At 41.6% G+C, this 24175-nt stretch overlaps 1 protein-coding gene across 2 annotated transcripts in view; it reads right to left on the minus strand.

Annotated features, from left to right (window-relative positions):
- Nucleotides 1-11299, minus strand: part of CNNM4 (cyclin and CBS domain divalent metal cation transport mediator 4) — a 59040-nt gene extending 47741 nt beyond the window's left edge. For both annotated transcript variants that reach the window (XM_056813072.1, XM_056813071.1), the window contains exon 1: nt 9786-11299. In XM_056813072.1, coding sequence (XP_056669050.1) covers nt 9786-11184 — 1399 coding nt within the window. In that variant the 5' untranslated portion in view covers nt 11185-11299. The remainder of the gene's footprint in view (nt 1-9785) is intronic.
- Nucleotides 11300-24175: the final 12876 nt, after the last annotated feature.

Below are 24175 nucleotides of genomic sequence, written 5' to 3' on the forward strand. Positions count from 1 at the left end.
TCCAGTGCTTGATACAGGGCCTTACACATAAGGTAAGAGACTAGACCTGTGATTTCACTAGGGAGCCTCTGAGCAGAGATTCCCTTTATCAGTAAAGAGCACTCTGTCTTAGTCTTAGAAGAGCTCCCTAGAGCCTTGGGAGGCTATGGAAGTGGCTCAAAGTCACACAGCCAGTATATAGTATGAAGAAGGATGTGATCTTAGTTCTTCCTGTTTGTGAAGTGAATTCTCCTGTCCACTATGCCATGTATGTACTTAGTGTCTTATTGTTATTGAAATCTCCCATTTTCCAATTTGTTGGTACTCTCCTTTTTCAGCTCCATATTATCCCCCTCTAGACTACTTTTCTTGATGTTCATTATAATCTGGCTTAGCCAGGAGAAAACTTCAAATGTGTGTATGTTTGAGGGAAAAGTAGAGAGAAGGCTTTAATCATCAATACATTGTGGTTTGTTCCCATCGCTACCTCTACCTACAAAAGTTCATCAAGAAGTCATAACCCTAGTATGTTTGATCTCTGATCTATCTGCCATTCAGCCATCAAAGTGACTTTCTTAAAGCATAGGTATAACCTTCGTCATTCCAACTCCTCAATAAACTCCAGTGGCCCCTTATCACTTCTAGGATCAAATACAAAATGCTTCATTTGGCATTCAATGCCTTCCATAATCTAGTCTCTTTCCATCCTTCTAGATTTCTTACACTTTACTTCCCAAAACATCTCCTTTAATACAGTGACACTGGCCTTCTGGCTGCTTCCACAAAAAAAGCCAAAGACATCTCTTAGCTCCAGGGATTTTCTCTAGTCTGTCCTCTGGTACCTAGAATGTTCTACCTCAAATCTACCTGCCTTTCCTGGCTTCCTTTAAAGTCCCAACTAAAATCCAATCTTCTACGGGAAACCTTCCAACTCCCCTTAATTCTAGTGGCTTCCTTCAGTCATTTATTTCCTACTTATATGGATATGCATGTTGTCTCTCTATCTCCAGCACTTAGCACAGTGCCTAGAAGAGAGGAAATTATTAGAAATTAAAACAGCTCACTTTTATTATGAAAATAATTTCAGCCTAGTAAGATCTTCTAATTCTGGGACCGCCATCATTCTTCTGAAGGTACTTTGAGAACCAGTGCTTTATAGCATGTGAAGGGAAGAAAGCATTGGCCATTAAAAAGGACCTTACTACACATTTAAAACCCAATGGAATTACCCATCAGCTATGGGAAGAGGTAGGGGGAGGGGAGGGAGGGAAAGAATATGATTCTTGTACCAAGGAATAATGTTCTAAATTGACTAAATAAAAATTTCTAAAATAAAAAAAAAAGGACTTTACTCTGGGCAGCTAGGTGGTATAGGGACTAGAGTGCCAAGACTCAAGTCCAGAGAGGTCCTGGTTTCAAACACAGCCTCAGACATTCCCTACTCTGTGACTGTGGGCAAGACACTTAAACTCAATTACCTAGTCCTTACCTCTCTTCTGCATTAGAGCTGAAATTTTATATCTGTTCTAAGACAGAAGGTAAGAGTTAAAAAAAAAAAAGACCTTACTCTTCCCAGTGACTCAAGAAGTAGGTACAAGGTAGCCTGGGTCTGGATTCTTCCTGTTATATACAAGCAAGCTGCTATAGTAAAAAGGATGGAAAAGGAACATTTTGATTTTGCTAAAAAGCCAAATGTATTAAATTTCATGATGGAGAAATTGAATTTTCAGTTACTAGATCATAGTTAAAAGGTACACTGTTGGGAGTCATCTAGTATGACCCTTTCATTTTACAAAAAAGAAACTGAAACCCAGGGAAGTTAAAGTAACTTGTCTAACATCCAAATAGTAAATTAAGAGTCAGAGGCTCTAGGACACTGACTCCAAAGCCCCAAGAAGACTCTCTGGGTGAGCCTCTAAGTATGATGCTTCATATAAAAGTGTCCAATCTTAAACCCAGGAGAGTCCTAGTATAGGGCATACAAAAAAATTTTCCAGTTTCTGTTCTTAGAAGTGCCAAAGTAACTTCATATGATAATTCATAATAGCTAGTATTTCTATACTTACTGGAGCTAAGCTGAGCAATTCACAGATAAGATCTCACTTGACCCTCAAAAACAACCCAGTGAAATAAGTGCTATTACTGTTCCCATTTTATACTTGAGGAAATTGAGGCTGAGGTAAAGTGACTTGCCCAAGCCCTACTGCTAGTAAATGTCTGAGGCTGGATTTGAACTTGGGTCTTTCTGACTCCAGGCTCCATGCTCTGTCTATTGCACTCACCTGGCTGTTTCTCTCAGCAACAGTGCCACAGAAAGAAACCACCACTTGGTAAAATACTTTTCCTCCTTGTTTCTAGTATGTATATTTCCATTTAGAAACACCTTCCACCAAACATAGCTCAGCAACCCTAGCTCAAAACGTGTTGCAGGGTTACCAGGGAGCAGGAAAATCCCATAGCTAGGACAGAGCCTGAACCTGGCCAGGTCTCACCAACTCCTCAGCTGCCTTCTGTAGGTTCACATCCTGATGTAAGCTATAATGAACAGGACCATCTTCCAATGTGACAGGCACTACAGCACTGCAGGAAGATGGTTAAACCAGCAGTCCAACCAGCTGAATTCAAGTCCCTCTTCTGGCACCTCTTGTGTGACATGTGACATGTAAAACACACATACACACACACACACACACACACACACACACACACACACACACACACACAAAACTTGTGTTCCTAGGAAAGGATTAGGAAAATTGTTTCCTAGACCCAGAGCTGGAAAGATCTTGAAGAACCTCCAAGTCCAACTTCTTCCTTGAGGAAACTGAAGTGAAGATCCCTGACAATAAGTGGCAAAGCTGAAATTTCATTCCAGATTCTCTGACTTCAAATTCAGCATTGTTTCCATTGTATAATGCCCAAGAGCACACTTTTTTCTTTTTAAACCATTACCTTCTTGTCTTAGAATCAATACTGTGTGTTGATTCCAAGGCAGGAGAGGGGTAAGGGCTAGGCAACTGGGATTATGGAACTTGCCCTGGGTCTCACAGTTAGGAAGTATATGAGATCACAGATTTGATCCCAGGACCTCCTATCTCCAGGCCTGGCTCTCATTCTCCTGAGTCACCAGCTAGCCCTTATACTTTCCAATTTTGAGGTAATTATATAAAGTCTTTTGCATTGATCAGAAATATCACCTGAAAAAAAAATTAAGCTTGGCTTCCTGATGTAAAAGCACAACTCATAAAACTGAAATACCTTTGCAAAATATATACTTTTTAAATTCAATGGCTAAAGGTCTATAACCTGGGACAAAAATCTTTTACTTAAAAAAATAGCTTGGGGGGGGGGGGCAGCTGGGTGGCAGCTGGGTGGCTCAGTGGATTGAGAGCCAGGCCTAGAGACGAGAGGTCCTAGGTTCAAATCTGGCCTCAGACACTTCCTAGCTGTGTGACCCTGGGCAAGTCACTTGACCACCCATTGCCTAGCCCTTACCACTCTTCTGCCTTGGAGCCAATACACAGTATTGACTCCAAGATGGAAGGTAAGGGTTTAAAAAAAAATAGCTTGGGAGTAAAAACACCGATAAAAAGCAACTGCTTGACTATAGAGGTGGAGGGGATATGACGAAGGAGAGACTCTAAATGAACACTCTAATGCAAATACAAAAAACATGGAAATGGGTTTGAATCAAGAACATATGTGATACCCAGTGGAATTGCGAGTCAGCTGTGGGAGAGGTGGTGGGAGGGGGGAGGGAAGAAAATGATCTTTGTTTCCAATGAATAGTGTTTGGAAATGACCAAATAAAAATTAAAAAAAAATAGCTTGGGACAGAAATATAAATGAAAGATTCATAGACCTGCTCACTGTTCTTCCTTGCCCTGGACAAACTGATAAATAAACCCTAACCCTGATTCCCAGTGATCAAGGGAGGCTGCTGTCAGCTTCTATATCACCACTTGCCTGTCTGCCCCTCAACCCCCACCAAAGGTAACTCTGACCCACTTGCTGGATACATGTTGGCTGCTCAGAGCTAGAGCCTGTGCCCTGTGATCCAGGAGAATTACCCAGGAGGGGGTAGGTCTTATCACCTTCTCAGATAAATCTGTATCAAAGAAACTTTTCCTGGAGCTCAGATCACATCACAGACCACTGAAGAATGTTAAGGGATTGTATGACAACTCTGGTCTAGGTCTGGCTAAAATATCTCTACAGAAAAAGCTAGCCAGTAGAAGAAAAGTCAGGAGACAAAATCCAAAGCAATTGGGAAAATGAAGTGAAACTCCCCAATGAAGAGATAAGAGTATGTAATTATAATACTCATAAGTGGTTTCTTTCCATTTGACTTACTCTTGACATTTTATAGAAAGGGAGGCTGAGAAGCAGACAAGTCCAAGGTCACATTGTGAGTCAATGGCACAGCTGGGCAGAGGACACAAAGTTTCTACCCAGCACTGGACTAGATGGGTGGGTGGAGACAGATAAGATGATCAAATGATGGGTTTAGTGTCGGGGAAGAGAGGGAGAGCAGACTTGTGACAGAAGCTGAAATGTGAACTCTAGAGCCTTAGACTTCTATTTTTGCAGGGTGGAGAGGTTCATTCCACTTGAGTGCCCTCAGGGCCTGAGACCTGACCAGGCATTGTCTGAGGCAGAACCCCATCCCACCCCTCCACCCCTCCACCCCTCCACAATTTGGGCTGTAGCAGTTAAGTCTTCCTAATCTTAGTTCTGAAATTAGATACTTTCAGGCAAATCTTCCAATCCCAGGAAGTGGTGACTGCAGAACTCAGCCAGGCTCCACAAAGACTGACTAGCTAGGTCCTCTTTCCCTAATTATTTTAAGCATCTAAGAGGCATCACCTTGCCCTGTTAGTCATGTGTCAGTCAATCAATATTTATTAAGCACCTATTATGTTTGAGGCACTATGCCAAGTGCTAAAGATTACAGAAAGAGGCAAAAGATACCTGTGCCCTCAGGGAGCTCAAGATCTAAAGGGGAGGGACATATACCAACAAGCTATATTCAGGATAAATAGGAAAAAGAAAGAAGGCATTAGAATTAAAGATGGGATTTTAGTCAGGACTTAAAAGAAAGCAGTAAGTGGAGGGGAGGAAAAAGGACATGTTAGAGCCAGAAGGGCAGTGTCACAGGATTGAAAACTACATGGCAGGGAGTGAGGTGTAAGAAAACTGTAGAGGGCTTTATACATGATGAGTTTGAATGCCAGAGAGCATTCTGTATTCCATGCTGGAATCACTAGGGAGGTAATGGATTTGGGGGATGGGGGATCACAGCTGAATGGAGGGGGAGTTAGGGTGGGGAGAGGCTTTGGGGCAGGCAGATCCACCATCAGGCTATATTTCAATCACCCAGATGTGAGGAGATGGGAGCCAGCACTAAAGTGGTGAGTGATAGTGTTAGAGGAGATTGAGAGATGCTGCAAAGGTGACAAGGACAAAATAAGTGTTTGCTGATGATGACTGCTGCTAACCCACAGGGTGCACACAGGAGGTTTATTCCTCATGCCTAGAATGTACTGCCTCATCTCAGTCTCTTCAGAATTCAAGTGAGTGCCAACTCCCACCCAAGGGTTCTTCTTATTCCTCAAAAGCTTCTAGGGCCTCCCCCATGAATATATATTTATTTCACACATTTATGTGTACCTATTATTTCCCCCAATAGATGATAAGGGAATGGAATGCTTCATTTTTGTCTTTATATTCCTAGCCTCTAGTACAGTGCCAGCCACATGTTTGTTGAATGACTGAAGAATAAAAATGGAGGCTCTTCCAACCTGTTCAAAACAGTTTCCAGGATATTAAATTCAAAATTCACACTGCAATTCTCCCAACCCACACTTCACCCCCTTAATTACTAATTCATAAAGCATTATAAAGCTTCTGTTTGTTGAGGTTTCTTTAAACCCACCTAAGAGAAACAAAGTCATAAAGAGGGCAAATCCAAAGAGCAAAGATAGACACCTCTCAGTCCTACTGTTCAATGTCTGGCCCTAAATGTATATTTAACTTTAAAATGTTTATTTTCCCAAATATTTCTACATATTTCTTCCAGATAATACCTCTTCTTGTCTCACAGCCTGGCTAGGTTACATGAAAAATCTATCATCTTCAGCTCATTAAATTTCTAGAATACCTGGAGAGGCTTCCAAACTGATTTTACAGCCTTTCCCTATGGCCACATCATCTCCTCTTCTCTACTCCCCAATACTGTCCCTTGCATCTTTCCTTCTTAGGGCCACTATGCTCTACATAGTTCCTATCCCTTATTTTGGATATTTGGATGAAAAACCTGGGTGTTTTAGCTCCCTGAACATCCTCCCTGGATTGAAAGACTTCTAAAGGGCTAGAAAAGTTTCTGAAGTGATGCTGCAGATTGCCTCCCCTAGGTACATGACAGCATCATGTTTTCTTGGGGATAGAGTTGGCTTTTCTACTGTACAGTACAGTGGATAGGAGGCTGGAGCTGAAGTAAGAGAACTTGGGTTTAAATCAGGATTCACTTACTCCCAGTAAGCATCACTCACTATCTGTGTGACTTTAGGTAAGCCACTTCACCAGTTTGGACCTCCAGCTTCATTTGTAAGACCAGGGGGTTGCACTAGATAACCTCTAAGATCCTCTTTTCTAGCTCCGCTCTAGCTTTAAGACCTTGTGATCCTAGGTACTATGATACTATGCTACCATCTCCCTTCAAAGCTGAACTACTGTAGATCCTAGGAAAAGAGGGATTAGGAATCTAGGATGGGGAAAAGACAGCACTATAGAGAATCTGAATTTGGCTCATTTTTGTCTTTTTAACTATTATGGTTATTTTAGTTCCAGGGGGTGGGGGTGGGGAGCCATGGCAGGAAACTTTACTAGATTTTCCTTAGGAGGTTAGAGCTTAGAGCTTTTTGATATTTTTCTCACTAACCAAACTGGGCTTAAGTTAAGTGTCCAAATTCAGCTCCTCTGAATATAGGGGCATGAGAAGGACCAATCCAAAATTGTTAAAACTTTATCTAGAATGTAAAGAGAACAAGATGCTTTGTGAATTACTCTAGTTGGTCCCAGGAGGTTCTAAAGGTAATTAGGGATAGGCATGGGAGAAGGGAACATTCTGGATCCTTTCTGGGAAATATTTTCAATAAAGTCAAATCCTGAGAGGCTTTAGGACATAGTGGATTAAAGCACTGGCATGAGTGTAAAGGAAACCTGAGCTTAAACCTTTACTCCTCTGAAACAAACAGGCAATTCTTTTAAGATTATAAGGTCCAGAGGAAGACCTGATCTGCCTCTATAGAAGGATTTCCCTTACTAAGAGTTCCCTATATCAATAAAATTTTAAAAATAAAGTAACATCAGTGGAAAAGGCAAGAAATCTACATACAATCACAAAATCTTTAAGGTCATTCATTGGCCTAATATGACATTTAGTTGGGTCTAGAGGTAAGGTGGGGAGGGGAATTATTATCTCAAAAAAAGGTAATACTTATTGACTGATTGGTGATGGTAACTGCAATAACAATGGAATAGCTATAGACCTGGTTCCAATCCTGGTTAAAGACTATCTATGAGACACCAGTCACTGATCTTCTCTGGTTGTTAGGTTCTTTTACCTGTATAAAACTGTCCTAGGTCAAAGTTCCTTTCCAGTTTTAAATCCTATTATAAACTTGTAGGACCTGGCAAGACCTAGTTATCAAGCTTATACCTTTCTAAAAAACCCTCCTCAGGCCATTAGATGACCTGAAGGAACCAGAGAATGTGCTAGTTTCTCTCTGATGAATTTCACACTCTGGTTTCTAATTCACAGTGAGAAGCTCTCCAGGAAGACAATGTCCCATCTGTAGTGGGTAGGTCCTGGCCAATTTCTCCTGTTTTTCTTTTTTTTAATTGCCAAACCTATCATGGGATTATAGATTACAAATGATAGGTTCAAGTAGATCTTCTAGTCCAGGGGTTGGCAAACTATAACCTTAAAAGTCAAGTCTAGACCTTGGCCCATGAAATGAAAATAGTTTTTGCTTTTCTAACAGCAATAACACTATTTCAAAATGTAAAAAAACTAAGAATGGTTCTCGGGCCATACAAAGAATAAAGCTTGCCCACCCCTAATCTAATCCAATCCTTTCATTTTAGAGAAGTTTATAGAAATTAAATGGTTTGCCAAGTCACAGTTACTGGCAGAACCAGGATTTGAACTCAGGTCCTCTTATCCAAATCCAATACCCTTTCCACTGTACCTCTATCCCAATCTGTGGAGTTAATCTGACTAACTATATAAAAGAAAATCCCTGGAGTCTGGAAGACTTAGGAGGGTTTAAAAGTCCCCCCTGATGCATCCCGGCTTTTAAAGCTATTTATAACCTGGCCCCTTTCCTACCTTTCTAGTCTTCTTACACTTTCATCTCTTCCACGTATTCTAAGATCCAGTGTTACTGGTCTCCTTGCTGTTCCTGGAAAAAAAACAAACAAACCACTCCATCTCCCTCCCCACTCCATGCCTTTTCCCTGGCTGTCCCCCATGCCCCTCCCTATCTCCACCTCCTGGTTTCTTCCAAGTCTCAGTTAAAGTCCCATCTTGGCATTCTTAATGCTATTTCAATGTATGGCTACATTGTTATATACTTGTGGCCTCCTCCTTTAGAATGTAAGCTCCTTGAGGGCATGGGACTAGGTCTATCTTTCAATCCCCATACTTTAAAGAGGGTTTGATAAACAGTGATCACTTAATAAAAGCTTGTTGACTGACTGAGCCCAGGCAAAAATCAATGAGTTTAGTGTCAAATCTATAAGAAATCACATTTTGGGGGGTTGGGGGTGTGGGAAAGGTCCACCCCCTCCAAAATGTAACAAAACACCACTGCAGCTCCAGCTCCCAACATCCAATTGCATTTTCCTGTCATCTTCAGCTCCTGCTATAGTCTCCCTTTTAGCAGGACACCAGTGATCCAGTCAGTTTCTCAACTTGACTCCACTCCATGTTCCAGAAATAACTTACTGGGTCCTGCTGGGTACCTCCCAGTCCCAAACTAAGGTTCAGAAGTCATTCCAAGGATAATGGATGGAATTCAATCTATCTACAGTGACCTTGGCTAGAAAGGGGAAGAGTTCAAAAAGAGATGTCCCTGCCTATGAAAAATGAGACTTGGAAAGAGTGACAACTAAGACTTGCATAAAGTCTCAGAAAACGCCTGCCTGTTCAGGTGAAAACTGTTTTCATCTCCTCCAAAAAAAAAGGCCTGTTTCCTTCCCTTTCAGCCTCCTAGCTCCTAGGATAATGTTCTATTTTGTAAATTACTTCTTTACAGAGTGACAGACAAGATGAAAGTTCCTTTGTTGGAAGGAAGTAAATGAGTGTGCATTAGGATTGGGACTGGTGAGTAAAATTCTCCTACTTCCTTTCTAGTCAGTCTCTTGAGAGGTGGCCAAGAACTGATGAGGCGGAAAAGTACAGAGCAAGAGAAGGCCCATTAAATATGCCTAAAAGACCAATGAAGAGGCTGATGTCTTTGGCCTAAGAAGCTGTGACTCTACTATTCCAAATATTGAATAATCTGCCTGTATTCCATTGAATTTTTAAAACCCTCAAAAAAGTGTGATTTGGAATTCCTCCCTTTCTACTACCTAAATAAAGTAATGAAACAAGAGATAGCTTCTCCTCAATGCTTCTGTCCCCCTCTAGGCAGTCTCTCAGAGTAAAGGAGGGGATGGAGAAGAAAGCACAAGCTACACACAAACATTTGTCACAGCAAGCATAATCAAGTTTCTACAGAAGATAGACCCCTAGGCCTTACCCTTCTTGAACTCCTCTAGCATGGAGTCCAGTTTGGTGTCATAAAAGACAAAGTGAACCGGATGGTTATAGAAGCGGGTGATGGTTTTCAGAGGGGTGCAGTCATCTGGGTCCACAAAGGCCAGGTCCTTGACATAGAGGATATCTACAATATTGGAATGCTCATCTTCAAACACTGGGATGCGTGTATACCCACTTTCCATAATCTCTGTCATAGTGTTAAAGTCCAGGATGGCATCGTTTCTGATCATGAAACAGTCCTGGAGTTGGGTCATGATATCCTCCACTGTTTTGGTCCTTAGTTCCAGGGCACCTTGGATCATATTGAGCTCCTCCTTCACCAGATCATTATAAGGTTCTGTCAATCGCAGCATCTCTATCAGCTTTTCTCTATTGTAGATGGTACCAATCTCCTGACCAAGAATTTTATCCAACATCTTGCTGATGGGATAACTTAAGGGGAAGGTGAGCAGCATAAATAATTTAGTGAGTTTGATTGTGCTGGCCCCCACAGCCAGGCCATGCCGGGAACATAATGCCTGGGGTAGAATCTCACCAAAGATTACTATGCCAATAGTGGAGGAAATGACAGTAATCAAGCCAGATCCCAATAGGCTATCTAGAAGGATAGTGAGGGAAGTATTGACCCCCACGTTGCCCAGGAGCAGAGAACAGAGAAGGTAGTTCCCCTTCCTTCGGATGGGCTCAATCTTTTCGGCATACTTTTTCTCTTTCTCTTTCCCACAATTTTGTATGATCCTTAGCTCCATGGGATCCAAGGCCATGAGACCTAGATTGAGACCAGAGAAGATTCCAGACAGTGTCAGCAGCCCCAAGACCACTGAAATGTGCAGCCACATGGGCAGGAACATGTGCTCCTCTTCCATGAGGAAAAGCAAGGAGTCCTTCCCTGGCCACCTGTGCCAGTGCCCGTCAGTCCAGGTGCACAGGCCATAAAGCCTTGACTTTTCGCTCCTCCTTAGGTACTTGGTTTCCACCACCAGCATCCCGTTGGAGTTGTCTCTGCTCAGGTTGACCAAGTTGTGAACTATCAGGTCTCTAGTGATTCCGTTGCAGAAGGCGGCTTGTTGGACCTCCTGCAAGCTCTCCAGTTCAGTGAAAGTGAGGAAGCCATTGTAGAGGCGGTCCAGGTTGAGGCCATACAGCCTCAGCTGCACTTCGCTGCCCTCGGAAACTATGAGGATGCCATCGGCGTTGAACCCGCACGACTTGTTGCATCTCATCAGCCTCATGCCCAAGATCTTGGGCTGGAGTTCGCCCCAAGTGCCCGGGAACCAAAGCAGCAGCAGCAGCCCCAGCGCCGCCAAGAGGAGGCGCCCACGGGCCAGTCCTCCCGCCGGGCCCGGGCCCAGACCCCCACCCCCGCTGCCCGGCGCCATGTTGCTCCTGCCGCCGCCGCGCCTCAGCGTCCCTAGCCCCACGCCGCGCGGCCCCGCTCAGCGTCAAGGCACCTACTGCTCCGCTGCCGCCGAGCCAACTGCCCGGGCCGCGGGCCTGACGTCACACCGGCGGCCCGGCCCGCCCCACCCCCAGGACCACAGACACACACTCACTCCCACGCCCCTTCCTCCTGGAGCCACGCCCACCTCATTTGCGAAGTGCCGCCCCCTTGAAACATTTCTTCCTCCTTCTACCTCCCTTCGGAGACGCCGGAACCTATTGCCCTTGCTTAAGGGGGTCTGGACTTTAAGGTGGATTTGGACCGCGTAGGGATCATAAGATCTTTGAAGTTAAGAGGTGAAAAGGGTATTAAAGGTCATCATTGTATCTTTAAAGAAAGGGAGGGAGGCCTGGAGAGAAGTGCCCAAGGTCACACAAGGAGAGACAAGATCAAGATTTGAACCTGGGACAGGTTGGCACCTCGACCTCTCCTTTTAATTTACTCCATAGAATCATCCCAAGATCATAGAACCCTAGAACTGAAAGGGACCTTGAAAGTCATCTAGTCTAAACCTGGACCATTGCAAGTCTGGCCTTCTACCTCTCTGCCCTGTCAATTCCATCCTGCACTGGACTGTTAAAATGATCTTCGGAAAGCACAGGTTCTGACTTGTGTCATACACAGCTTTCCCAGCCTTCTAGTGACTCCTAATTACCTCCAGGATCAAATATAAAATCCTATGTTTTGTGTTCAAAGTCTTCATAACCTGTCCCCAGTCCCCTTTACAGCTGTCAAACCTTTTACCCACAACATGTTTTCAATCAAGTGTCTCTGGATCTTGCTGTTCCTGGAACTAGCCACTCATTTCCCAGCTCAGGCAGGGATGGTGATGGAACTCTTTCCCTCCTCGTTTCTGCCTCCTTGCTTCACTGACTTCCTTCAAGTTCCAACTAAAATCTCACCTTGTTAAGGAAGCCTTTTCCAATCTCCTTAAATTCTAGGGTATTCACTCTGTTGATTATCTCCAATGTATCCTGTCTGTATCTTATTTGTCTATAGTTATTTCCATGTTATCTCTCCCATTAGACTAAGACCCTTGAGAGCTGGAGACTGATTTTTGCCTGTCTTTTGCCCCATTCTTAGTGATTTGCCCATCATCTATTAGGTGCCTAATAAATTTGAATTGGCTGAGTGATGAGGAAATTGAGGTCCACCCAGAGAGGTAAATGCTTTGCCCAAGGATCACAAGTAAACTAGAGGAGCAGCAGGATTTGAAAATCAGTTCCTATGATTCTATTCCTTCACCTCACTTGGATACCAGAAGAGACACCTCTAAATCTATGATCCTACCTTTCGTCCTGCTAGGCCTCAGTTTCCCCATCTGTAAAATGAGATAATTGATGATCCATGACCTGTGTGTGCCTACATATGCCCAAATACATAGTAGCTATGTTAGAGGGGAAAGAATGCTAACCCTAGAGAGGAGCCAGCTTCAAATTCCAACTCTATCACTTATCTCCTGAGTAACTTTGAACAAATAACTTTACTTCTCTAGGAGGGATAGAAGAGTAGAATGAAATTTTTTCCAGTCTTAAATCTGAGATCCCTTATTTTTTAGAGAAAAGACCAAGATTAAAATTCAGGCTTCCTGACATTTAACTCAGCACTCTTTCCATGACATTGTTATGTCCCCTCCCCCCATTCCTTTCCTTATGTTCAACAAATAATATCTACTAAGCACTTGCTGTGGATAGAGTACTGTGTTAAAAGCTGAGGTAGACACAAAAATTGAATAATGCCTGGTTACTACCCTTTTAGAGTTCTTTTTTTTAGCTTACCCAAAATTCCATTGTATTTTCCATTTTCTTCATTATCATAATGTATGTTTGCAACACAAAAAGGAACACACCCTTCTAGAAAAGAGCCAGGAATCAGGGAGACTAAAATTACCTCAATGTATCTCACTTATACCCTTATACCCTTATACCTCCTCTCTAGGACTCCATCCAACTGTAGCTTATTCCCTTTTATTTCAAAGTTAATAGTTCATATTTATGTTATGTCCATCAATAAATACATTTGAGGAATAATTGATAAAGACTTTTATGTTCTACTTTTTCCTTCCCATGTCAAGAAAACTATGTCAACCTTATGGGACACTATGGACAAGACTCAGAATGAGGAAGCAAGGAAGAATTGGTCACCTGTTTCTAAATAGGAATTAAACACTCAGTGAGGCCAGAGATTTTTTGAAGTGTCAAAACTACAAATAGAGAGTGTTGAAGTTAGGAAACCCAAGTCCATTTCATTGGGCTAATTTAGGGTCAAGACTAGGGCCTGTTTCCCACAGGTAAGATTCTGTTACAATTAGGATCATGGATCAAGGACACATATAAAACCCAGGGGAATTTTGTGCTGCCTACAGGAGGGAGGGGAGGGGAGGAAGGGAAAAAATATGATTCTTGTAACCGAGGAATAATGTTCTAAATTGACTAAATGAAATTTAAAAAAAAATTAGGATCATGGAAGCATAAATGAATAGACCTTGGAAGCCTTATCCAAACCACTGCTCACCCCAGTTTTATAGGGTGAGGAAACTGAGGTTTAGAGAGCTTTGGTGGTTTACTTGAAGTCACAGAGGTGGCAAGGCAGTAAGTGACAAAGACAGGGAAACCCAAACAGTAAGTAAACAAGCATTTACTAAGTACAAGGCACTATGCAAAGGCTGGGTATATAAAGAGAAGTTCCCTTTTAGTTCCATTTGTCTATACTTAAGCAGAGAGTACCTTGCAATTCACCAAGTGTTTTATCAGCAGGATATCAATACTATTAATACTATTGTGTTATATCTTATTGTTATTATTAAATTTCACAATAATCAATATATTTATATAGCATATAATATTATGACATATTATATATTATTGTATTCTATATTATCATATAATATTATGTATGTATACTATCAATATCAATGCTATTCCCAGTGCTTAGAGGAGTGTGAGCTGCCATTGCTAGCACTGTTATGGCTCTGGCTCTGGCTCTCTCTTTCCCCCACCTCCATCTTCACTGGGCCACTGAAGAACTGTGACAGTGAGTAGGCAGACAGAATGAAAGGTGGTAGTTTAGACCAGAAAAATCTGCTTTCCAAAGGAAACCTTTCCTCTCCCAGTATGCAATTGTTTACTGAGCACTGGGCACTTATAGGGTGAATTAAAAGGCAGACCTGCCCAGATAAAATCAGTCCTGAGGAGCTTCAATACACATAAATGCATTAATTTCCAGTTGGTGCTCAGACTTTGTACCTTAAGGGCTCCACTCAAGAGGCATTTTCCAGGCCCTCCCCATGGGCATAAAATCTATTCTACTCTCCCACTCCTGGCTTACTGGCAAAATGCTGACTTTGATAAGGAAGAAGCAATTACTCATTGTCATGTGGTCCTTAATTAAGGAGGAGGAAGAGAAGGGATGGACTGGGCCCCCCTGGGTTCCATTCCCACCTTTCCATTGGGTAGGGCATTATTGGCTAGCCCAGACAATAGGACAACAGGAGTGCTGGTCTTTAGTGGAGAAGGCCTGACCTAATCAAGTCTAACTGCCCTTGTCTAGTTCCTGTCCTGTTGAGCAAGAAGCTGCTAGTTAACTTGAGGAATGCTCACAGAATAGAGCTGGCTTGGGGAGGGGAGAAAACAGCTAGAGTAAGTAGATACAACCTCTGACCCTTACAGCAATCATTCCCCTCCCCCACTCCAACAGGCCCTAACACTGGGCCCTTACAAGTATTACTTTCTGAGAGTTGACCCTGTTCCAGAATGCCAGGTTCAAGCCCCAAGGATTCTCCAAGCCGGCTATCCTCCGGGATTTGGAGCAGACCTTATACAAATGCTTGCTGTCCTTTTCTTCTCCCACAAGATTTAGAAATTCTTTGATTAACGTGATTATTGGCAGTTTGAATATATTTTCATCCTTTTCAAACATCTACTAACCTGAGAAGCTTTCAGATATCAACATTATTTGTAGCAACAAAAAGGGAAGAGGGGCATTTTAGATACTTAAATTTTTAAAAAGTTGGCTTTCCAAGACAAAGGGCAAAGAAAATTTAGTTCCTGATGAAATTCAGTCTAACATCCACTCCTAAAGGGCAACAAATAAATGGGCACATCCCATCTTATCACCATCATCATACATTTATAGAGGGCTATTCTTGGGAGAGTTGTATACAAAGAGTTTGAAAAAGTCATAGCAAGTCAGAGCTGGGAGGAACCTAATTCAATGCCTCATTTCATAAAAGAGGAAGCTAAAATTCAGAGATTAAGTGACTTTTCTTGAGTCACACAGCAAGTGGTTGAAACCAGTGGTGAGGGAGAGAGACAGAGACAGAGACAGAGACAGAGACAGAGAGTCAGAGACAGAGAGAGAGACAGAGACAGAGAGAGACAGAGACAGAGACAGAGACACAGAGAGAGAGAGACAGAGACAGAGACAGAGAGACAGAGAGAGACAGAGACAGAGAGAGACAGAGAGAGACAGAGACAGAGAGAGAGACAGAGACAAAGAGAGAGAGAGACAGAGAGACAGAGACAGAGAGACAGAGACAGACAGAGACAGAGAGAGACAGAGACAGAGACACAGAGAGAGAGACAGAGACAGAGACACAGAGAGAGAGACAGAGACAGAGACAGACAGAGAGAGAGACAGACAGAGACAGAGAGAGACAGAGAGACAGAGAGAGACAGAGACAGAGAGAGACAGAGAGACAGAGTCCAAACTTGGAAGTGAAGATGGACCAAAGTCTCACAGGATCAGCAGATATGAATGGATTGGGAATACCAGTCATTCAGTCAATAACTATTAATTAAATACCCACTGTGTGCCAGGTACTATGCTAAGCACTAAGTAGAGACTATCTACCCAGAAATAGATATTGGAGTCCTGTTTCCATTCCATTTAACAAGTTTATTAAATACCTACTTTGTGCAAGCCTCTATTCTAGGCACCAGGAATACAAAGGCATGATAAACCCTGCCCACAAAGAACTTCAATTTTCCTGTGGGGATGCAACACCCAAGATCTACAACTTCTTTTTAACTAGGAGATAACTATATTAGGCATAATAATCCCTTAAAGAATGGGATCTTCATAGGCAAAGATGAGGAGGAAATACACCAAAATGGGAAATGGGAGGATCAAGTTTGGGAAACTGGTTGTCCGATATGACTAGAATATTAATTCATGAAAGAGAATAGTATGAGTTAAGGCTAGAAATTCAAGTAGGTATTGCTTTGTGGAAGGCCTCAAATGCCAGACTAAGGATATTTAGGTACTTCAGTGCTTCCATGATATAGATATACTTCCCAGCAGTATAGATAGTAGCACCTTTCATGATATACTTTTTTTTATCTTTTATGAATCTTACTCATATCTCCCTATAAAATATTCATAGGAGATCCATCCAACAAGCTGTGGCTTTCCTCTAGACCACCTGCCTTTTTTGACATGAAGTGTTTAGTTGTTTCAGTTGTATCCAACTCCTCAGGGCACCTGTTTGGGATTTCTGGGCAAAGAACCTGGAGTACTTTCCCATTTCCTTCTCTAATTCATTTTTATAGACGAGGAAACTGAGGCCAACAGGGTTAAATGACTTGCCCTGAATGATACAGCTAGTAAGTGTCTAAGAGACTTTTGCTGTCTAAGAGACTGCATTTGAACTCATGTCTTCCTGACTTGGGGCCAAGAGCATCCACTGTGCCATATAGCTGTCCTCCTGACATTACACTCAGGTTATCAGTTATTCTCTATGCTCTTTGATATACCACTTTGATCATATCCTTTTATTCAGTTTCTCCTAAGCAATATTTTATCCTACAGCCTATTCACACCTACCATCTACCTCTCCATTGTCCTTTGAATCATCAATCAAGAGATGGTCTAATGGGACAATACAAATGAATTTTTAAAAAACAGGGAGCAGCTGGGTAGCTCAAGTGGATTGAGAGCCAGGCCTAGAGATGGGAGTTCCTAGGTTCAAATCTGACCTCAGATACTTCCCAGCTGTGTGACCCTGGGCAAGTCACTTGACCCTTACCACTCTTCTGCCTTGGAACCAATACACAGTATTTTTAAATAAATCCTTACCTTCCATCTTGGAATCAAAATGGAAGGTAAGGGTTTATTTTAAAATAATAAATAAATAAATTTTTAGCATTTTCTTGATTACATGGTTCAATGGGGCTATGATTGGGAATATAGATTCTGAAAGATCACTCTATTGCAAATATTAATAATATGGAAATGGGTCTTGAACAATGATACATGTAAAACCCAGTTGAATTGCGCATTGGCTACAGGAGGGGGAGGGAAGAGGGCAAGGAAAAAACATGAATCATATAATTGTGGGAAAATATTCTAAATTAATTAAATTAAAAAATTAAAATTAAAAATAAAATAAATCTTTACCTTCTGTCTTAGCATCCATTAAAAGTATTGGTTCTAAGGCAGAAGATCAGTAAGAACTAGACAATGGGGGTTAAGTGACTTGCCCAGGGTTACACATCAAGGAATTATCTGAGGCCAGATTTGAACCTAGGACCTCCCATCTCTAGGCCTGATTCTTTTTCCTCTGAGCTACTCTTATTTTCAGTTATTGAAAAGACTATCATTTGGAAGAGGGATTAGACCTCTTCTACTTGGCCACAGAAGTCATAATGACTAGGATCAATGGGCATTGGCAGAAGCTGCAAAGTTTTAGATTTAGGACTGCTATATTAGGATGATGACGCTATTTCAGCAGAGAAAAGGAAGTCTGGATGAGTTGTCTCAGACATGTTGAGTTTGAGATACCTCCTGACATCTAAGATGAACATGTCCATTGTATAGCATGAGCAAAATGACCTCAGATAGGGAGATATGGAAGTCCTCAGTCTAAAGATAAGGCTGGAAACCACAGCTGCAGTTGAGATCACCAAGGGCAGTATATAGAGAGAAGAAGGGTGAGTCCAGAGTCTTAGGCTCATCCTAGCTTAAGGAGTAAGAGATGGATGATTATTCTATAAAGGAAAATAAAAAGGAGCAGTCAGCTAGGTAGAAAGAGAACCAGGAGAGGTCAGTGTCACAAAAGCAAAGAAGAGAAGATGAATCAGTATCAAAAGCTATAGTGAGAAGGGCAGTTGGGTGGCCCACTAGATGGAGAGCCAGACCTAGAGATAGGAGGTCCTGGTTTAAATCTGGCCTCAAATACTTCTTAACTGTGTGACCCTGGACAAGTCACTTAACCCCCACTGCTTAGCTCTTACTTTTCTGCTGCCTGGGAACCAACAACACAAAATTAATTATAAGACAAAAAGTAAGGGTTAAAAAAGCTACAGAGAGGTGAAGAATGAGGCCTGAGAAAAGAACAGTGGACCTAGCAACTAAGAAATCCTTGGCAACCTTGGAATGAAAAGTTTCTGTGAAATGGTAAGATAAGAAACCAGATTGCAAGAGGTTGAAATTTTGAGTGGGTGATGAGGTAGTAGAGGTATTGAATATGAATTCTTTCTAGTATTTTGCTAATAAAAGGGGAAAAAAGAAAATAGCATGTGTGGGGCAGCTGGATGATTTAGTGGATAGAGAGCCAGACTTGAAATTAGGAACTTCTGAGTTCAAATATGACCTCAGACACTTACTAGCTATAGGACCCTGGGCAAGTCACTTAATCCTAGTTGCCTAGTCCTTACTGCTCCTTTGCTTAGGAATCAATACTTATGCTAATTCTAAGAAAGAAGGTAAGAGTATTTTTTTTTTAAATAAGATGTACAGGGAAAAAAAGAAGAAAAATAAAATAAAATAAAATAAAATAAAATAGGCTGTGTGAATTTTCAAGTTGTGAATCTTGGAATATGCCATTTGGGTAGGGACCTATAAAGACTAAGAGCAGCAGTGATTATGAGAATTCCTTTTGCAAACACTAAATACACCCCACTGCAATGCATACTACAATTACTAGATATTTTGTTGTATGTATTTCCTGTAAGTATGTTTATTTCCTGCATCTTCCCCAAGTAGAATGTAAACCTCCTAAGGGCAGTAACTTTCTCACTTTGGTATTTAAATCCCCTAGTGCCTGGCACATAGTAGGCACTTTTAAAGCTAGAAATCCATATCATGTGCTTCATAGATAACTGATTGGTGCAGCTTAGGGTTTGTAATGGAGGTCTGGGACCTCAGAGACCAGGCAGAGCTAATGCTTGGTATTGTTCTTTAGCTATATCCCAAAGTTGATGAATGTGGCATTCTCCCAGAAAACAACACTCTTATCAATAACAAGCTTTTATTAAGCACCTATTATGTACCCGTGCCCAGTGCTAGGGATACAAAGAAAAATTTGACAGTTCCTTAACTCAAAGAAGTTTTTTCCCTTCCTTCCTTCCTTCCTTCCTTCCTTCCTTCCTTCCTTCCTTCCTTCCTTCCTTCCTTCCTTCCTTCCTTCCTTCCTTCCTTCCTTCCTTCCTTCCTTCCTTCTTCCTTCCTTCTTTCCTTTTCTTCCTTCCTTCCTTCCTTCCTTCCTTCCTTCCTTCCTTCCTTCCTTCCTTCCTTCCTTCCTTCCTTCCTTCCTTCCTTCCTTCCTTCCTTTCTTCCTTCTTTCCTTCTTTCCTTCCTTCCTTCCTTCCTTCCTTCCTTCCTTCCTTCCTTCCTTCCTTCCTTCCTTCCTTCCTTCCTTCCTTCCTTCCTTCTTTCTTTTTCTTTGTTCCTTCCTTCCTTTCTTCCTTCCTTCCTTTCTTTTCTTTCTTTCCCTTCCTCTTTCCTTCCTTCCTTCTTTCCAAACACCTTTACCTTCTGTCTTAGAATCAATACTAAATATTTAGGGGTAACTAAGTGGTTCAGTAGATAAAGAACTAGGCCTGGAGAAGTGAGGTTCTGGGTTCAAATATAATCTCTGGCACTTCTTAGCTGTGTGACCCCAGGCAAATCAAGTAACCTTACCTGCCTAGCCTCTCCTGCCTTAGAACTAAAACCAAGGAACTTATATTCCCCTCAGGGAAATAATATATATATATATTTAAAACCCTTACCTTCTGTCTTAGAATCTAAGGCAGAAGAGTAGGATCAGGGGAAATGAAATGAATATATCAAGAACAGATATAAAATAAACCTAAAGCAATTTACGGAGGGAGGGCACTAATGATTGGAGCATATGTAGGGCATATGCCTAGCTTTATGCAAGATTTGGTTTCTGAGGTCTTACTGAGGTTAGCACTAGAACTCTATCTTAGGCTCATTTGTTGAGCATCCAGAGTGGTGTACTCCACTGACATTACTCCATTGTGTTTCCCTCCTACTGTGGACAGCTGACAAAGCTAGAAATAAGGTGAGTTTCATTGGAGATCAATGGCAGCACCTACAATTTCCCAACAGTCAAGAAATACCAGAGCTTAAGACCTAGAGAACAATAATTAGTTAAAATAAGCAACCAGAAGGCAGACTAGAAAGAGCTCCTCCTTTGCTAGGCTCTGATTCATAACCTCACACCTCCTACAATGTCTGCAAATGACTTTGTGCCTGGGTCAGAACTCTGCCCTGATACTCCCAACCTCCCAACAGGGTAACACCTGGCTCTCTCTCCACATGTCCTAGCTGTGTGACCCTGGGCAAGCCACTTAACCCCTATTGCCTAGCCCTTACTGCTCTTCTGCCTTAGAACCCATACTTAGTAATTTATTCTAAGATAGAAGGTAAGGATTTTAAAAAATAAACACATGCTTAAATAAATACATAATATATAAGTAAGCATCCATTTAAAAATAAAAATCTATAACATGGCATAATCCTAAATGTTTGAATTGTAATAGAGTAGAGTATGATTATCAGAAATTGAGGCTAAATGCAGGCATGGAAACCCACCAAGACTTCCAGCCTAGAACTTCGAGCAGCCCCAATGAAATTGTTTGAACAGATGACCTTTAACCATATATTGGCATTCAGACAACTTCCCTGAAAAAGCTGATATGCAAAAGAGCCCCATCCCCTTTTCCTTCTTGGGTATCCTGGGCTCTAGCTCAATTCAAATGCTCATCAACCATTAGCCTTTTATCCCCTCCCAGCTTTGGGCTTTGAAATCTTTTTAAAGCCCTGCTCACCTTACCCTCCCGTGGGGAGGGACTTAGCCCTACAGGCATGATTAACTTTTCTTTCTCAATAAATTCCTCTGAATTTTTTTTTAATAATTACAATCCTTACCTTCTTCTGACTTAAAATTAATATTGTATTTTGCTTCCAAGGCAAAAGAGTGCTAAGGGCTAGGTAATGGGGGTTAAGTGACTTTGCCCAGGGTCAAACGACTAGGGTGCATTGGAGGTCATATTTGAACCCAGGAACTCCTTTATCTAGGCCTGGCTCTCAACCCACTGAGCCACCAAACAGTTCCCAATCCCCTGGATTTTAAAACAGATTTATCTTCAAATTTTTTTCCAAGTTAATAGTCCTTTGCATGTGGTCTCCATTAGACTATGAATTCCTTGAGAACAGAGACTTGTCTTTTGTCTTGCTTTTGTATCTTCAACCCTGCACTTTGTAATGGCTTAATTAATCATCCAACAACATTTTAAAAATATTTACTCTATTTGGAAAGGGGAATGGTATAAAGAAAAAGTAGTTCCTGTCAAGGAGATTTTCCCTCTTAGAATCAATATTATGCATTGATTCTTAATTCCCAAGATGTGGTAGGGATAACTGTATTTTAAATATCCACAGTTAAAAGGACTATATATAAAAATATATATATACATATATGTATATATGATATATGATATATTGATATATGATAAATTGAATTAAGGGGAATTAGGAAAAGCTTACTATAGAAATGGAATTTTAGTGCCCCTTGAAGGAAGCTGGGAAAGCATCTACTGGGTAGAGGGAATTTACTGAGTAGAGGGATGACATGGTCAGATCCATTGCTCTAGGAAGATCCCTTTGACAGTTCAGAAGATGGAGGGACTTGAGGCAGGTAGACCTACCAGCAGGTTATTGAATAAATAGTCCAAGGGTGGAGTGATAAGAACCCCCCACCAGAGTGGTAGCATTATCAGAGGAAAGATATTGCAAAGGTGAAACCAAGAAGCCTTGGCAATAGATTGGCTACATAGGAGGTGAGAAATAAGGAGGAGCTGAAGATGGTAAGGGACTAGGATGTACTCAAAAGAAATAGGGAAGGTAGGAGGGAGGGAGAGTTTAAACAGAAGAATAATGAGTTCTGTTTTGGACAGATTGAGTTTGAGATATCTTCAGGACATCTAGATGCCTAAAAAGAAGTTAGAGATGTGAGATTGGAAATCAGCAGAGATGTTAGGGCAAGACAAACAGATCTGAGAATCAACATAGAGATGATAATTAAATCTATGGGACCTGATGAGTTCACTAAGCTAAGTATGTAGAGAGAGAAGGGAGGAGAGAAGAGGACCCAGGACAGAACCCTGTAGGACACCAAAACTTATAGGGAGTTATCTGGAAGATGATCCAGTAATGGAGGCTGAGAAAGTATAGTCAGATAGGCAGGAGAAGAACCCAGAGAAAATGATATCCAGAAAACCTAGAGAAAAGAGGGTATCACAGTGAGAGTAATCAACAGGGTCAGAAGATGCTGAAAGGTCAAGAATAATGAAGATTGAGAAAAGGCCATTGGATTTAGCAACTAAGAGATCATTGGTAACTCTGGAGAGAGAGCAGTTTTGGTAGAATGATAGGGTCAGAAACTCCATTGCAACAATCCAGAACAATTCTGAGAGACTTATGAGAAAGAACACTATCCACATTCAGAAGAAGAACTGTGGGAGTACAAGCACAGAAGAAAACAACTGTTTGATCTCATGGGCCGATGGGGATATGATTGGGGATGTGAACTCTAAAGGATCACCCTAGTGCAAACATCAATAATATTGATCAATGACACATGTAAAACCCAGAGGAATTGCTTGTTGGCTACAGGTTAGGGGAGGGAAAGAACATGAATCATGTAACCATGGGAAAATATTCTAAATTAATTAATTAAATAAGTAAACTTAATCCATTGCAAGAGAACAGAGGAAAGAAAGGGGAGGCAATATACATGGTCTTTTCCAGTATCATTACAAAAGGCAAAAGAGACATAATAGTTAGCAGGGACAGAAGGACCAAATGAAGGGTTTATTCAAGAGAGGAGAGCTGTGCATGTTGTAGGCAGTAGGAAATGAACTAGTAGACAAGGAAAGATTTAAAATAAGAAAGAGTGGGGCTGACAGAGAGGAAAATCCATTGAAGAAGACAAAAAGGAATAAGGCCAGCTGTTCATGTGAGACGTGGGTGAAGGAGGAGTTTTGAGTGACAGGAGATGAGGAAGCTTTCAATGAATGGCTTCAATTTTGTTCTGTAAAATAAGAAGTAAAATTCTCAGCTGAGAAAGTGGGGAGCGGGGAGCTATGGGAGGTCTGAAGAGGAATGAGAAAGTTTGGAAGAGTCACTGTGCAAAGTGAAATGGGTTGATAAGAGAGATATAGTAGGATTGCCTAGCAGCAGTGGAGGCAGTCGGAATAATTATGTAATTTTCTCTACCTTTGAATGGTGAGAGTGAACCAGGGCTTAGGTTTGGCTGAGTGTAATCTTCAATATGATAAAATAAGGAGTCTAGAGATTCCCGAGAAGACAGGGTAAAGTTGAATTGGTTTGGCCAAGAAGTCAAGATGTGGATTAGAGAAGAATGTACAGGAGATAGCTATAAATAGCTTGATTGTTGTGCCCTCATTTAATTGCATATGACTGTTTGACCCCATGGACCACAGGAGGCCAATATCGTAAAAGGAGTTTTCTTGACCAAAGCACTGGAGTGGTTTGTCATTTCCTTCTCCAGTGCCAATGGATTAAGTCAAATGGAGGTTAAATGACTTGTCCAGGGTCACAAAACTAGTAAGCAGCTGAGATTGGATTTGAACCCCAGTCTTCCTGATTCCAGACCCTGTACTCTAGCCACCATACCTAGC

Source organism: Monodelphis domestica, chromosome 1, assembly GCF_027887165.1.
Source record: "Monodelphis domestica isolate mMonDom1 chromosome 1, mMonDom1.pri, whole genome shotgun sequence".
NCBI classification, from domain to species: Eukaryota; Metazoa; Chordata; class Mammalia; order Didelphimorphia; family Didelphidae; genus Monodelphis; species Monodelphis domestica.